The 16,609-nt window shown below is 36.4% G+C and overlaps 1 protein-coding gene across 6 annotated transcripts; it reads right to left on the bottom strand.

The window, feature by feature from the left end:
• Positions 1 to 7,018: 7,018 nt before the first annotated feature.
• On the bottom strand, positions 7,019 to 15,947 carry syncrip (synaptotagmin binding, cytoplasmic RNA interacting protein). Of its 6 annotated transcripts, none has more exons than XM_051409152.1 (11): positions 15,782 to 15,947; positions 14,416 to 14,575; positions 12,465 to 12,583; positions 12,126 to 12,347; positions 11,765 to 11,941; positions 11,393 to 11,528; positions 11,063 to 11,268; positions 10,306 to 10,455; positions 10,089 to 10,210; positions 9,467 to 10,005; positions 7,019 to 8,031 (listed from the first exon to the last, which is right to left on the bottom strand). In XM_051409152.1, exons 2-11 carry the CDS (start codon positions 14,561 to 14,563, stop codon positions 8,003 to 8,005), a joined length of 1,848 nt encoding a protein of 615 aa, XP_051265112.1. In that variant the 5' UTR covers positions 14,564 to 14,575; positions 15,782 to 15,947; the 3' UTR covers positions 7,019 to 8,002. The 6 variants fall into 6 exon arrangements, with proteins under 6 accessions (XP_051265112.1, XP_051265113.1, XP_051265115.1 ...); XM_051409153.1 differs by having other exon boundaries at positions 7,019 to 8,028; XM_051409155.1 differs by having other exon boundaries at positions 9,624 to 10,005.
• Between the last annotated feature and the right edge of the window lie 662 nt (positions 15,948 to 16,609).

Below are 16,609 nucleotides of genomic sequence, written 5' to 3'. Positions count from 1 at the left end.
GTTGTTGCTGTGCACCTGTCTGTCTGTCTGTCTGTCTGTCTCTCTCTCTCTCTCTCTCTCTCCCCTCTCTCTCTCTCTCTCTCACCCCAACTGGTCGAGACAGACGACCACCCACCTAGAGCCGGAGGATCTGTCCTAGGTTTCTGCCTTTTAACAGGCAGTGTTTCCTTGCCCTTGTCTCCAAGGTCTTGCTCATGGTGGTACTGTTGGGTCTCTGTAATTAATGTTATAAAGAGTTCGGTCTAGACCTGCTCTATTTGAAAAGTGTCCTGAGATAACTTCTGTTATGAATTGGTGCTATACAAATAAAATTGAATTGAATTGAATTGAATAAATGTAATGTAATGTAATGTAATATAATGTAATGTAATATAATATAATGTAATGTAATATAATGTAATGTAATGTAATGTAATATAATGTAATATAATATAATGTAATGTAATGTAATGTAATGTAATATAATATAATGTAATATATAAACATTGGTACGTTAACATGGTGCTTGTGTTGTCCAGACATTATAAATATATAATATTATTATAGATAAAAAGCTGGAACTAGAGACAGTTTGTTGAAAAATGACTGAAATTATTAATAAAGAATTAAAACAGTCGATTTCCTTGAATGTATTATTGTATTAGTAAAAAGTGTAACCACTCTATATCTGATTAATAAAATGATCTGAGACATAAAAGTAAAATGTGTATTTTCCTGAGCAGACATGGCAACCCTGAATCCACACAACGTCACTTCCGATTGGGCGGCCCAGTGTTTCTGTTTGTTTACAGTCAGAAACATTAACTGTTTAATAATGTGTTCATATTAATGTGTTCATATTAATGTGTTCATATTAACTGTTTAATAATGTGTTCATATTAACTGTTAAATAGTTCATATTAATGTGTTCATATTAACTGTTTAATAATGTGTTCATATTAATGTGTTCATATAAACTGTTTAATAATGTGTTCATATTAATGTGTTCATGTTAACTGTTTAATAATGTGTTCATATTAATGTGTTCATATTAATGTGTTCATATTAACTGTTTAATAATGTGTTCATATTAATGTGTTCATATTAACTGTTTAATAATGTGTTCATATTAATGTGTTCATATTAACTGTTTAATAATGTGTTCATATTAATGTGTTCATGTTAACTGTTTAATAATGTGTTCATATTAATGTGTTCATATTAACTGTTTAATAATGTGTTCATATTAACTGTTTAATAATGGGTTCATATTAATGTGTTCATAGTAACGTTTAAAAGTGTTCAATAACATAACTGTTTAATAATGTGTTCATATTAATGTGTTCATATTAACTGTTTAATAATGTGTTCATATTAATGTGTTCATATTAACCGTTTAATAATGTGTTCATATTAATGTGTTCATATTAACTGTTTAATAATGTGTTCATATTAATGTGTTCATATTAACTGTTTAATAATGTGTTCATATTAATGTGTTCATATTAATATGTTAATATTAACTGTTTAATAATGTGTTCATATTAATGTGTTCATGTTAACTGTTTAATAATGTGTTCATATTAATGTGTTCATATTAACTGTTTAATAATGTGTTCATATTAATGTGTTCATATTAACTGTTAAATAATGTGTTAATAATAACTATTTAATAATGTGTTCATATTAATGTGTTCATATTAACTGTTTAATAATGTGTTAATAAAACTATTTAATAATGTGTTCATATTAATGTGTTCATATTAACTGTTAAATAATGTGTTAATAATAACTATTTAATAATGTGTTCATATTAATGTGTTCATATTAACTGTTTAATGTGTTAATAATAACTATTTAATAATGTGTTCATATTAATGTGTTCATATTAACTGTTTAATAATGTGTTCATATGAATGTGTTAATATTATGTTAATATTAACTGTTTAATCATGTGTTCATATTAATGTGTTAATTATAATATGTTAATATTAACTGTTTAATAATGTGTTCATATTAACTGTTTAATGATTTGTTATTAATAATGTGTTCATATGAATGTGTTAATATTATGTTAATATTAACTGTTTAATAATGTGTTCATATTAATGTGTTAATATTAATATGTTAATATTAACTGTTTAATAATGTGTTCATATTAACTGTTTAATGATTTGTTAATAATGTGTTCATATTAACTGTTTAATAATGTGTTCAATATTAACTGTTTAATAATGTGTTCATATTAATGTGTCATATTAACTGTTTAATAATGTGTTCATATTAATGTGTTCATATTAACTGTTTAATAATGTGTTCATATTAATGTGTTCATATTAACTGTTTAATAATGTGTTCATATTAATGTGTTCATATTAACCGTTTAATAATGTGTTCATATTAATGTGTTCATATTAACTGTTTAATAATGTGTTCATATTAATGTGTTAATAATAATAATGTGTTAATAATGTGTTAATATTAATGTGTTAATAATGTGTTAATATTAATGTGTTAATAATAATAATGTGTTAATATTAATGTGTTAATAATGTGTTAATATTAATGTGTTAATAATAATAATGTGTTAATATTAATGTGTTAATAATGTGTTAATATTAATGTGTTAATAATAATGTGTTAATAATAATAATAATGTGTTAATATTAATGTGTTAATAATAATAATGTGTTAATAATAATGTGTTAATAATAATAACAATGTGTTAATATTAATGTGTTAATAATAATAGTGTTAATATTAATGTTATTGTTAATGTGTTAATAATATTAATGTGTTAATAATATTGTGTTAATATTAATGTGTTAATAATGTGTTAATAATAATAATAAGTGTTAATAATAATAATAATGTGTTAATATTAATGTGTTAATAATGTGTTAATAATACTGTGTTAATATTAATGTTATTGTTAATAATAATAATATGTTAATAATAATGTGTTAATAATAATGTGTTAATATTAATGTGTTAATATTAATGTGTTAATAATAATAATGTGTTAATTATAATAATGTGTTAATATTAATGTTATTGTTAATAATAATAATAATAATGTGTTAATAATGTGTTAATATTAATGTGTTAATATTAATGTGTTAATAATAATGTGTTAATAATAATGTGTTAATATTAATGTGTTAATAATAATAATAATGTGTTCATATTAATGTGTTCATATTAACTGTTAAATAATGTGTTAATAATAACTATTTAATAATGTGTTCATATTAATGTGTTCATATTAACTGTTTAATAATGTGTTAATAATAACTATTTAATAATGTGTTCATATTAATGTGTTCATATTAACTGTTAAATAATGTGTTAATAATAACTATTTAATAATGTGTTCATATTAATGTGTTCATATTAACTGTTTAATAATGTGTTAATAATAACTATTTAATAATGTGTTCATATTAATGTGTTCATATTAACTGTTTAATAATGTGTTCATATGAATGTGTTAATATTATGTTAATATTAACTGTTTAATAATGTGTTCATATTAATGTGTTAATTATAATATGTTAATATTAACTGTTTAATAATGTGTTCATATTAACTGTTTAATGATTTGTTATTAATAATGTGTTCATATGAATGTGTTAATATTATGTTAATATTAACTGTTTAATAATGTGTTCATATTAATGTGTTAATATTAATATGTTAATATTAACTGTTTAATAATGTGTTCATATTAACTGTTTAATAATGTGTTCATATTAATGTGTTCATATTAACTGTTTAATAATGTGTTCATATTAACTGTTTAATAATGTGTTCATATTAATGTGTTCATATTAACTGTTTAATAATGTGTTCATATTAATGTGTTCATATTAACTGTTTAATAATGTGTTCATATTAATGTGTTCATATTAACTGTTTAATAATGTGTTCATATTAATGTGTTCATATTAACTGTTTAATAATGTGTTCATATTAATGTGTTAATAATAATAATGTGTTAATAATGTGTTAATATTAATGTGTTAATGTGTTAATATTAATGTGTTAATAATAATAATGTGTTAATATTAATGTGTTAATAATGTGTTAATATTAATGTGTTAATAATAATAATGTGTTAATATTAATGTGTTAATAATGTGTTAATATTAATGTGTTAATAATAATGTGTTAATATTAATGTGTTAATGTTAATAATAATGTGTTAATAATAATGTGTTAATATTAATGTGTTAATAATAATAATGTGTTAATGTGTTAATAATAATGTGTTAATATTAATGTTATTGTTAATGTGTTAATAATAATGTGTTAATAATAATGTGTTAATATTAATGTGTTAATAATGTGTTAATAATAATAATAATGTGTTAATAATAATAATAATGTGTTAATATTAATGTGTTAATAATGTGTTAATAATACTGTGTTAATATTAATGTTATTGTTAATAATAATAATATGTTAATAATAATGTGTTAATAATAATGTGTTAATATTAATGTGTTAATATTAATGTGTTAATAATAATAATGTGTTAATTATAATAATGTGTTAATATTAATGTTATTGTTAATAATAATAATAATAATGTGTTAATAATGTGTTAATATTAATGTGTTAATATTAATGTGTTAATAATAATGTGTTAATAATAATGTGTTAATATTAATGTGTTAATAATAATAATGTGTTAATATTAATGTGTTAATATTAATAATGTGTTAATATTAATGTGTTAATATTAATGTTATTGTTAATAATGTGTTAATAATAATAATGTGTTAATATTAATGTTATTGTTAATAATGTGTTAATAATAATAATGTGTTAATATTAATGTGTTAATAATAATGTGTTAATATTAATGTGTTAATAATAATAATGTGTTAATAATGTGCTATTGTTAATATTAATGGTATTACTGTGACACAGTGAAGAGGCAGTTTGTTACCCACTGACAGATAATAAACACATTAATGTAAATATTGATTAATTTAAAATAGAAACTAATGAACAAGGAATGAAATCAAACTCAAGCAGATCAAAGTCAATAACTTTATTAGAAAAATAGGTTTAACTCACCTCACTGTACAGTATAAAACAATTCATTTGCAACAATGCAAACACACTTGTTAGCAAAAAAAACCAAAACCAAAACTCATTGGTGACCCTTCGATTGGCAACCGTAGTAACCGTAGAGTCCGTACTAATATTAAAAACAAATAAAAGAAATCCTTTTCACAAACGTGGTAAAAAGAAAACAAGCTGCACAATCCTCCCGGAACCACAATACTGAAAGTCCACACGCCGCGATGCATTCAGGGACAAACATCAGTAATAATGATGAGACAGAGCTTAAAGGACAAATCCAACCGCACTACAACTCCCACAATGCATTGCTCCAGAGAGTCTGCTGATATGTATTTATACATCCTGTGTAAATAAGTAACTGCAGGACGTTTGAATGTTTGATCAATCTCTTTATATATATATTGTATATTGATTATTTGTGTCATACAGATTAACAGGCCTGATACTTGATGACTTTGTTCAGCACAGTTTACATATTAAATAGTTACAAACTCAGTTTTGTAAGTTTAACAAACATTATTGATTACGTACGTCTCACTATAAACACAATACAAATAAAAATGTCAAAATGAAGTGATTTAAAGTTACTGAAACTAGTTGACCAAGAATGGTTTTTAAACTTACAAACATGGGTTAGTTTGATTTTAAATTTTACACTTTGAGTTAAATGAAATGTTGAGACTAGAACACCTTGCTGACTTTAAGCTGTGTAATAACACTATATACACACTGCACACCTGGAACTCAACAGCTCATCGAAATGTGAAGAAAACTGAATGAATGTTTGCTTAGATCCAATATATGTATAAAATACACAATACAGACTCTTCCACTGGTTTTACACAACCTTCCTGCAGTTACTGTTCATATACATTACATATGTCACCAAGTTCACTGGATGGGAGAAAACGTAAGGGAGCACCAAATGCAGATTAATCCGCTGCAGGAAATAGTCCTTTAACATTTCCTCCTGTTTGATTCAAATCTACCATCTATCTTTAAACCTTCAGTGGAAACTAATGGACCAGAGACTGACAAACACACTGATGGTAATATGTACAGTTCTGCTGAAGGTAGAAGATATAACTGTTATAATGAAGCACTGTAAAGCTGTAGAGACTCTCTGGGATATGAATGTTCTCTAGATGGAAGAAAATATGTTTGTTTGGTACAGAACCCAAAAAATGTCACATTTCACATGATTTTTATAAATCTGAGTGAAAATTGAATTTGTGATGCGACGATGATTCCCACAATAATCATGAATCCTATAACAATCGCAGCGTGATGTTTTTACTGGATCCTGCAGCACTAGTTGTTGGTTGGTTGAGAAATAACAGACTGAGGATCAAAAGGCCGGGTGAGTGAACTTTAGCTGGCTAAAAAGCACAACTCAACCCCTCACTGACGAACACAAGCCACGTGGGTATTAACCTGTGCAGCTCTAACAGTAGTTGTAGTATTAGTATTATTTCTGGATGGATTTGCTCCTTTAAACTCTGAACATTTGACCTCCAGTATAATGTGCATACTGATAGTAAGAAGAGTTAACACCAGTTTATCCTACAGTTTGTCACAACCACACATACGGCATGATCATCAGTCTACTGTGACAATGTGAAACCTACAAATCACTCTCTCCATTTAGCTTTCAGGAGCTGCAGATAAATTCATTTTCTTCCAGTCCTGATCAATAAAAGGCTTCGGATGCAACCTTGTTCATTCAACAAACATAAAATCTACAAACTACAAATAACAACAACAACAACAACAACAGCAACAGTTTCCCATCGTGGAAGACAAAGGATGACTGTGGTTTCCAGGCATTAAGGACAGTGGCTCCCAACCTTTTTCCTTTAGGGACCCTGACCAGTTTAATGGATATATTATATTCCATATTATATTCAGAATGAGACAATAACTCAGTGACAGCAGGACGCTGGTGTAAAATGAGAGATCTGAATTTATTCTGAGCAGGTTATTTCCTGTTTGGGGAACTTGTTTTATACAATTCTCTGTATTAAGTATATTTTATTATTATTATTATTATTATTATTATTATTATTATTATTATCATCATCATCATTAACAATCATACAAACTTAAAAGGCTTCTTTTGACAAAGTCAGTGTATTCTTGTCCCTGACACTTGGCCGCTCTTCTATTAGACAGGTGAACCAAATTCTGAGATATTGGCCTGCTGTGTACAGTTTCCTAGCACGCCTTAAAATGAAGAAAATCTTGTGACCCCCCCCCTCCCATAAAGCTTTGGGCCCCCCTAGAGGTTGGGAACCACTGATTTAAGATAGAAAAATAAACAGTTATAAAATAGTTTGTCTGTAAACTACATCCTCACTCAGTCCGTGTAGAGACAGCACAGCTTGTTGAGGCTCATTACAGGAGGTCTATGGCGGCTGCTGCTGCTGACTGTGCGTATCTCTGAGGTGGAGGGAGGGCAAACCCCCGCCACGGTCTCCTCCAGTACAAAACGGGGGCAGAGCGGGCGAAGTCCTCGAAATCTGAGGTAGTTAACGGACCCTCTGTGGCTTAGAGAACCATTTCCCACCGGGTTGATCGCCTCAACGCTACCGCTGATCATCACATCATCACGTGTAGTCCGTCACAAAGATGTAGTTTCAGAGCTCAAACAAAGTTCCACTAAACCACTCCAAACAAAAACAAAGTGCAGAGACTTCTCCAGAACCATGTCCATTCGGGGAGTCTAAACTTAAAAGTTTTTTGCTCTTCTGATTATCTTCAAACGTGGCAGTTTCAGGAGACGTGCTCCTTAAAAAAAAAAACAAAAAAAAAAAAAAAAACAGGAAGGCTGGAACGCCATTGGACCACTGAGTCAGGTGACCTTACCATTCCATCCACTGGCAGCCTGCAGTGTTAACGCCATGCACCGGTCAGTCTTCATAGCGACACATCAGGACCGGCCTCGACCCCTTTTCCCTGCTAGTCAGGTAACAAAAGGAAGCAATTAGAGAATGGACAACAGCATCATGTTACATCTACACACATGTACTGCCTGCGCGCGCACGCTCAGCCTAACTGCAGTGGAACAACATGAAGACAACAGCATTCACACACTGTAACATGCACATGTCAATGCCTTAGAGGAGGACGACAGGGATCAGGAGACAGTTGGAGGTGCGGCAGGTGAAACGTGGCTCAGACAGGCAGAGAGAGGGAGGAGGGAGGAGCAGCCATTAAATCTATAAAGCAACATAAACACTACGAGCAGGTCATGCAGGGCAGTTATCTCCCACAGCAGCACCATATCAAACCTCCAGATAAAAACATGCAAGATTAGTATATATCCAGGCCTGCAACAGCTAGAAGATCCTTCTGGGACAAGGAAAAGCTTCACTTTACAATTAACAAATCAAATTGTGCTTTTTGACCCCCCCCGCTGTTACAACAGGGACTTGTATGACTCTCGGGGGGCGGGGCTCGCTCAGAAATGAATTTAGGACACCAATTAGTGAGACATTTTGGACATGAGAGGAACTCATAAAGGATGGAGTATGTCACTGCACAGAGCACTTGAGAGATGCCGACTTTAGAAGGTGATTTGGAATTTGATGGCATGCAAGGTGACACTGTAGCATGGGGCCAACATTGGCAAACCTTTAATCCATTTTCTTCCACAAGGAGCCTTAAAATTTTGAAGGCAATTTGAAGAGAGAATTTGCCGAAACATGAATTTGCAACACAATTTGAAGTTTTGTACACGTGTGCGTGTATGTTTATTAAAGCAGACAAACAGCAAAGAATACAAGCCAAAATGTAAAGCCAAAAAATAGGACTACGGTGGTCCTTTTTTTTTTTTTTCTTCTTTTCAATAACAAGACACGCATTACTTGTGACAATACAAATTGTATTTTCATTTGTTTTAAATACATGTTTAGGAGACATATGCTTTGTTGCTGTTAGCTAATTAAAACATGGAAACCAGAAGTTCTAAAAACATACATAAAGCTAGAAGCCAAATAGACAGCTCGAGCACATATTTGCATCTAAAATTTTTTTTCAAACTTTGTTATGGAAAATCTTTTTAACGACCATCTTTTAAAAAAACAAAAGGAAAAAGAATAAAACCAGTTCGCCAGAAACAGGTGGGAGTGAGACTACTGTTTGAGTCCAAGCGGATTATTAAAATATGTACAAAAAGAGATCTTGCCAGATGTCACCAATTTTGAGGAAAAAAGAACGTAGGCAACCGTATGGGATTGAGGGCCAATCAGATCAAGTCTCTAAATAAAAAGACAAAAACAAAAACAATAAACACGGATTTTGTTATCAAAGCCCTACTTGGTTTACTTCCACTGTTGCCCAAAAGAATCCTGATAAAATTCCTGGTTGTCGGATTTGTAACCGGAATAGTTACCAGAATGATCACCACCTTGGAGCGGTTGCTGAGCAATGGGTTGAGAGCCCCAGTTCTGATTATTGGTCTGGCGACGCTTGGAATCTGGCTGGTTGTACCCATCAGCTTTGCGCTTTCCTCCTACATTTCCACCGCGGCCACCCCGAGCACCACGTACCCCTCCTCGCCCTCTCGGCTGCACGCCTCCTCTTGCGCCCCGCCCTCCGCGGCCTGGTCCGGGTCCGCCACGCTGGGAGAAGTTGGCCCTGCCTCTGGGTGCGCCAGCGCCGCCGCGTCCCCTGGCCGGAGAGGATCCGCCCCGGGCGCCCCTGCTGCCTCCCCGCCCTCGTCCCGGGGCCTGGAAGTCGTCGTACCCGTAGTACGGGTCGTCGTAGCCGCCGCGGTAGTTGTGATAGTCGTAGCCGTAGTAGTCGTAGTAGTCATCGTAGCCGTAGTAGTCGGGGGGGTAAGAGTAGCCGCCCCGGTTGCCGCCTCTGCCCCGGCCTCGGACAGGAGGAGGCATGTGGGGAGGGGGAGGGTAGTAGTAATAGTCGTCATACCTAAAAATGGAGACAGAATAAAGAGGTTCAGGTTGGACGGTGGTTAGAAACAGCAACGACCGACCGGCAGAGACGGTTCTTACATTTGTGTTTTGGCTGCTTGTCTCTGGGCTTTACGCTCCTTCCGTTTCTGATCTGGTGGTTTGGCAAAAACAATCTCAATCGGCTCTCCCTCCAGCTCGGCGCCGTTCATTTCGTCCAATGCCTGAGAGAAAAAGAGTCCAAACACGTTGAACATCTCTGCCTTTAAAGCCAACTACAGTATATAATATATATAATAACTACAGCTGTCTTCAGTACCTTCACTGCACCGTCCCGCTCTTCAAAGTGAATGAAAGCATAGTCTTTGAGCTTCTTAACTCGCTCCAGTTTTCCAAACTGACTAAAGGACGTCTCCAGGATCTCCTCTGTGACACCGTTGGCGAGGTTCCTCACAAATAAAACCTTCACCTGCGAGGACAGAGACACATTAGAGGTGTAAAGCCTGTTATCTTTATTACATCTGAAGATGTTGGTGGAGAAACAGGAAGCAGAGAGCTGTCTGCTTCCTCATATTTATGTGTTTCCTGTTGAAACAGGCAGCTAGGAAGGGTTGCAGATATTGATCGGTGTTTATGGATCGACAGAGCCAGTCTGACCAGTACTGAGCTGCTCTTAGCTTAGTTAGTTAGCAGTTATTTTAGCTAAAGCTACCCGTCCATCAGGAAACAGAGTTGAAGCTGAGCAGCCGGAGGACGTCAGAGGGACAACCAGGAAATATTTCCTCCATAAGATCTGATCCAGTTTCACCAGAATCGCTGAATCCAGTTAGAACGTTGGTCTCTTGTACAGTAATCAGTGAGACCAGAGATCCAACCTCAGAAATACTTTGCGTCAGCGGCTTCATAAGAACACTGGATGAAAAATTAGAATACGCCCTCAGGATGAGTCAACTTGTTTTTCAGGAATCTAAAAAACCAAAAGTTTCTGTCATTTTTCACTTTTAACTTCATTGTTCAAGTGACCGTGAGACTGTAATTGTTTTCTATCAGGTAATATTGTGATTGTTGAAGCTCACCTTGGCCATGACCTCCGGGTCGGGATCTTCGATGGGATCCGCCCACTCCACCGTCACCACGTTGCCCCAAACCTTCACCTTGCCGCTCATTAGCCGGCGGCGAGCCTGAGCGGCCGTTTTGTGGTCTTCGTACTCCAGGAAGCAGAAGCCTCGGTTCTTCTTCTTGTCATCGGGCTGATGGTAGAGTATGACGTCACTGAGGCCCTCTGTAAGGAGGTCAGATAGAAGTGCTTTAGATTATTAAAATGGTCGAACAACTAGTTAACCACATTAGGAAACATTGCAGAGAACTATTACATGAATGAAAACCCTAAATAAAGATATTTTTACCTGTGACTTTACCGAACTCTTCAACAATCTGCTCCTTTGTTTTACTCTTGGGAATGGAGCCAACGAATAGCCTGTTGTTAGCGACAGATATACACACCCCGATGTGCTTGCCAGGGCGGATCTCATGATTATTACACTGTACAAGGAAAACAAGACACAAACCACAGATATGATGATGGCAGACGACGAATGTGTCCAGTTCAACACAACATTTACAGAAAACCTAATACAAAAGGGGAAATTCTTCATCTACAGTTCATTTAATTAAGTTTACTCTTTATTTCCAAGTTATTGTTTGTGCTACTGTCCCAACTTTAGTTTCCCAGAGGAGACAACGGCTCTGCTGAACGCTGCGTTTCCTGACACACTCACCAGTTTCACCGCCTCATTGGCCGCCTCTTTAGTGCAGAACGTGACGAAGGCGTATCCCCTGTTCAGGCCGCTCAGCGGGTCCATCATTAGCCGGAGGTCCCAGATAGGACCGGCCTTCTCAAAGAGAGGAACCAGCTCATCTTCAAACAGGTCGCGGGGAATCTTCCCCACAAAGATCTAGAAGAAAATACAAGAAAAACATTTTAAAAACGTCCCAATCACAGACTCAACTACCTCTCTTCCTGTTAGGCTGGGAAACATTTTCTTTATGGATTCAACTGAAGTTAGAAGTTGTTTAAAGAGAAACCTGCTGAATACTATAACATCCCAATATTATTATTATTATCATATCAAAGTGTACCTCTGTCCCAACGTTGGGTTGGGCACCCGAGTACACCGACTCAGGTGGGGGCCCGCCATACTTTCTCTGGCCCGTTGTAACATCGAGTGTGTAGTTGGTTCTGTCCAGGAGTTCTTTGATTTTAGCCTCATCTGGTCCTTTAGTGGAGTCTGAAACTTTAGTCCCTTGTTTCTCCCTCTGCCTGTAAGTCTTCATCACCCCACACAGAAAGGCACTTTTGTTCTGGAACAAAGAAACATGGTTCAAACTTTACATTCACCGACTCTTTAAAAAGCAACACAGGTTGTCCAACAAACATTTGAACACACGCAGCTTTGTCTTTCACATCATTAAACTTACTTGAACGTGTGACAGATCGCTCTCTTTGAACTGGACCAGCACTTGCAGGGCTCCCTCCTCATTGAACTCTTTCAAAGCTTCAATAGCCCTTTCGTCTAGGTCACTATGTGCTACTAGGCCTGATGAACACAGCAGAAACATAGTGTGGTGTGAGAGACACGTTCATCTGAGCAGGTTAGCACTGACTAACAGAAGATGAAGGAACAAAGCCTTCATTATGTCCCAGTAATGAGTTACAGTCCCACACAGTGCCAACTCTCAACACAATCAATCTCCTCAAGACAGCACAAACAAACTGATGCTACATTTACACTTTCAACCAGCAGCCTGGATCCAATTCACCTGCTGCAGCCGGACAGCTGCTCTATTGTGTGTGTGTGTGTGTGTGTGTGTGTGTGTGTGTGTGTACACCACAGTAGCAGCTGGCTTCACTCTATCTTCCTTAAAGCCTTTACTGCTGATCACATCCACCACCCATTCAACCCAGCTCCTACACCCACACAGACAGCACTCAGTACAATGATCCATAAACACAGCACTATAGTGAGTGACTGTATAAATGTAAAGAGGATAAATACTAGGGAACTTATTATTGACCTACTGACACTGCAGGAAACAAGATGCAGTTAGAGGAACTTTCTTCACCTTTAACTTCCCTCTGTCAGTTCTCGGGTAGTTTAATGGATTATACTACAGAGGGATTAACGATGACGTCACCACTGTTTTAACATATCATATAGTGAGCCAATGGAAACCATGAAAGGACTAGAGGTGGCCGATATCGTTTGTGATAATATCGTTGTTGTTTTGACGATGTGCAAATTTCCATTATCGAGTTTTTAAATTACTTCGCCAAAAACAATTAAACGCCCGCGGAAACTCCTCCCATCCATTAATACACGGAGCAGCAGCGCTCTCTACAGCATGGCAGGATTCAGTCACATGACTAGTGGGCCTACGTGATCACATGACCTCTCGCTAGCATCCTCCTTGCAACAGTTTAGCAGCGCGTTGTGATGGTAGAGAGAAAATGCAAACAGCTCCAGTCCCTGAACACTTCAGATGATTAGGGGAGACGTGGGTGACTCTCTGGCATGGAAATGGTTTAGTTTCAAAATACTTTTATCGCTCAGAAAGATTCAAGTTGAAATCTGTTCAACCTTTACTGGACAATGAATCTGTTCAACCTTGACCCTGGGCGCTCGGACGATGAATCTGTTCACTTTTTCCCCCCTTGGGGCCCGGACGATGAGTTCTGGAGCTGTCAGCGGTAAAAAGACCGAACTCAGACAATTCACATCACATTTAAAGATATCCACTGATTATCATTATCACCCAAATCCCCAAAGATAAGGAGATATTATTATTTAACCATATCACCCACCATAGAAAGGACCAGAACCAACCATGTGTAACAGCAAGATTACAGACTGACTGCAGGAAGAATCTGCTGATCAATGCAGGTTGTTCAATATATATCAGCCACATTATCACTGTTTACACCCACCACACTGTCAACAACAACAACAACAACACTATTATTCCAGTGTCATCTACACAGCAGGTAACACACACACACACACACACACAGTCACACACAGACACACACAGACACACACTCACACAGACACACACACACACACAGTCACACACACACAGACACACACACTCACTCACACACACACACAGACACACACAGACACAACACACACAAAAACACACACACACTCACACACACACTACACACACACTCACACTGACAGACACACACACACACACACACACACTGACACACACACACACACACACACACACACACTACACACACACACACACTAACACACACACACACACACACACACACACACACACTCACACACACACACACACACACACACACACACACACACACACACACACACACACACACACACACACACACAGAACTTACCTGCTACATAAAGTTGATCTAGTTTCTCAGCCACTCTCTGGGGTAACCCAGCCTCCAGTAGGGCTGAGAAATGTTCTGAGTGTGTCGGTTCTGCAGTCGTATCCATCGGTTCCTCCGTACCGTTCCCGTTCACATGATCCTCGGCCATGTCTCCAGATATCTGTGCGGGTCACATTATTACAGTACGGTTACACCACTGGGGGGGGACGAGCTGCAGCCGGGGGTTGATCAGAATACACTGTATGGATCATATTGATCAGTACACACTGTATCTGTATGGATCATATTGATCAGTATACACTGTATCTTTATGGATGATATTGATCAGTATACACTGTATCTGTATGGATGATATTGATCAGTACACACTGTATCTGTATGGATTATTGATCAGTATACACTGTATCTTTATGGATGATATTGATCAGAATACACTGTATCTTTATGGATGATATTGATCAGTATACACTGTACTGTATGGATGATATTGATCCTGTATACAGTCAGACTGTGGACATGACGGCCTTTAGCCGGTTCTAGAGTTACGTGTTGTTACGAACACGTTAGGAATTGTAAAATGTGATATTTCTTAAAGGGAGTTTGGTGCAGGGAGCTTTAGTTGGATTCAAACTGCTGATATGGATCATTGTTAACGTTTAGTCTCCACTACAGAAACACTAGCTGACTGCTGAAGGCTGATCAGGTTGATTGATGATGAGTATTGATTACAGACAGATCAGTCGCACTGGCTGTGTAAGATCTTGTAGTGTGTGACTGACTCCCGATTATAAGACTGAAAGTGGAGCTCATAACGTTAACCGTCCGGTAGTGAGTCCGAGGCTTTAGATGTGTGGTTTGGCGCCACTGCTGATCGATCACTGCTGATCGATCACTGCTGATCACTGCTCTCCCGTTGATAAACTGTGGCTCCTGTGTAGGTATGTCTACCTATCCACAGGTGTGTCGTCGCTGTCTCCTCACAGATAACCCGCTAGCACCGCCCAACCCACCGGTAACCTCCGGCTGCCCGCAGCTCGTTTACAAACAACCACCACGCCTCTGGAAGCTAACGCTAGCTACCGTTAGCTAGCGGCGCTGGCTCGTGCACATCACGGGCCGCGGTGTCCGGTGCGCGCGTGCAGGTGCGAGCTGCACGAGGACGCCGTTAAACACAATAATAATAAAACCGACCGGTACCGGGTGTTTGTCAGACAGCAGTTGGACCGTCACTCACACTGGGCCCGGTTCTCAAAATGCCGGCTAGCCGTGTGAAGGAGCTAACGGGCTAACGGCTGCCGGTGAGCACCGGGCGGTAACCCAGCAACCGACCGGGGCCGCGGGGCGCGTCCGCCCGCTGTGTACGTACCCTGAGACTCTATATACCGGGTGCTCGATGCCGCTCCGCCGTGGTGAAGGTGCTTCAGATAACCGGGAATATTCCCGCCGCTGCGCTTCTGCTCGGTTTCTTTACTCCCGGTGAAACAAAATGGCGGCTGCGTAACGTCGCGAGCTCTGCTGCTTGCCTGCGTGTACGGGGTTTCTCACGCGGCTCCTCACGGGCGGCTCAGCTCTCTGCACATCCGGGCACCAAGAGCCGATCAATACTATCGATTACAGTGAATCACCATCACAGAGCCGCACTGACCCATAATAACGCCTCTATATTTAATATAATACTTTACAGCTGCTTTTAAATTAACAGTTACAGTTTTTATTACGTTGATATTTTACTAAAATTAATAAACAAATATAAAACTTAATATCTTCAGTGTATTTAGGAAAAAGGATTTCTTTCTTACACTTTCTGAAGAACATTCATTTTATTTAGTTTGTTCATTTATGTCTTCGTTCCTGACTTGTTTTGTGTTCAACATTGTTGTTTTTGGGATAATCTCCACCGCAAAATAAATATATTTTATTATATTCCATTCTATGCAATGACAACGTGAATGTTTAGTTTTAATCAATAATATATATATATATAAATTTAAAGTGCTCTCCAGTCAGCGCATCATTCATAAAAAAGAAATATATAAAAAAATGTAAGAAACATATAACATCATTTGCAGCACACATAGACACACATAGTCACTGAAATAACAAATATTCATAAAGTTAATGTTAATGAAAACATTCACATTCACCACAGAACAACAACACAATACAAAAACTCCAAATAATAACAAACAATAAG

This window comes from Dicentrarchus labrax, unplaced genomic scaffold (assembly GCF_905237075.1).
Source record: "Dicentrarchus labrax unplaced genomic scaffold, dlabrax2021, whole genome shotgun sequence".
Classification (NCBI taxonomy): Eukaryota; Metazoa; Chordata; class Actinopteri; family Moronidae; genus Dicentrarchus; species Dicentrarchus labrax.
Note: the sequence above shows the minus strand (reverse complement) of the source record. Positions and strands in the feature narration are given on the sequence as shown.

Bases quoted from the DNA above. Each gene is read 5' to 3' on its own strand.
- syncrip (XM_051409151.1), bottom strand. From the start codon at position 14,563: ATGGCCGAGGATCATGTGAACGGGAACGGTACGGAGGAACCGATGGAT. The intron at 10,211-10,305 runs GTACTGAAGACA...TTTTTCTCTCAG, and splicing joins AGCGGGACGGTGCAGTGAAG to GCATTGGACGAAATGAACGG. The intron at 10,006-10,088 runs GTAAGAACCGTC...CTCCATTTTTAG, and splicing joins CAAGCAGCCAAAACACAAAT to GTATGACGACTATTACTACT.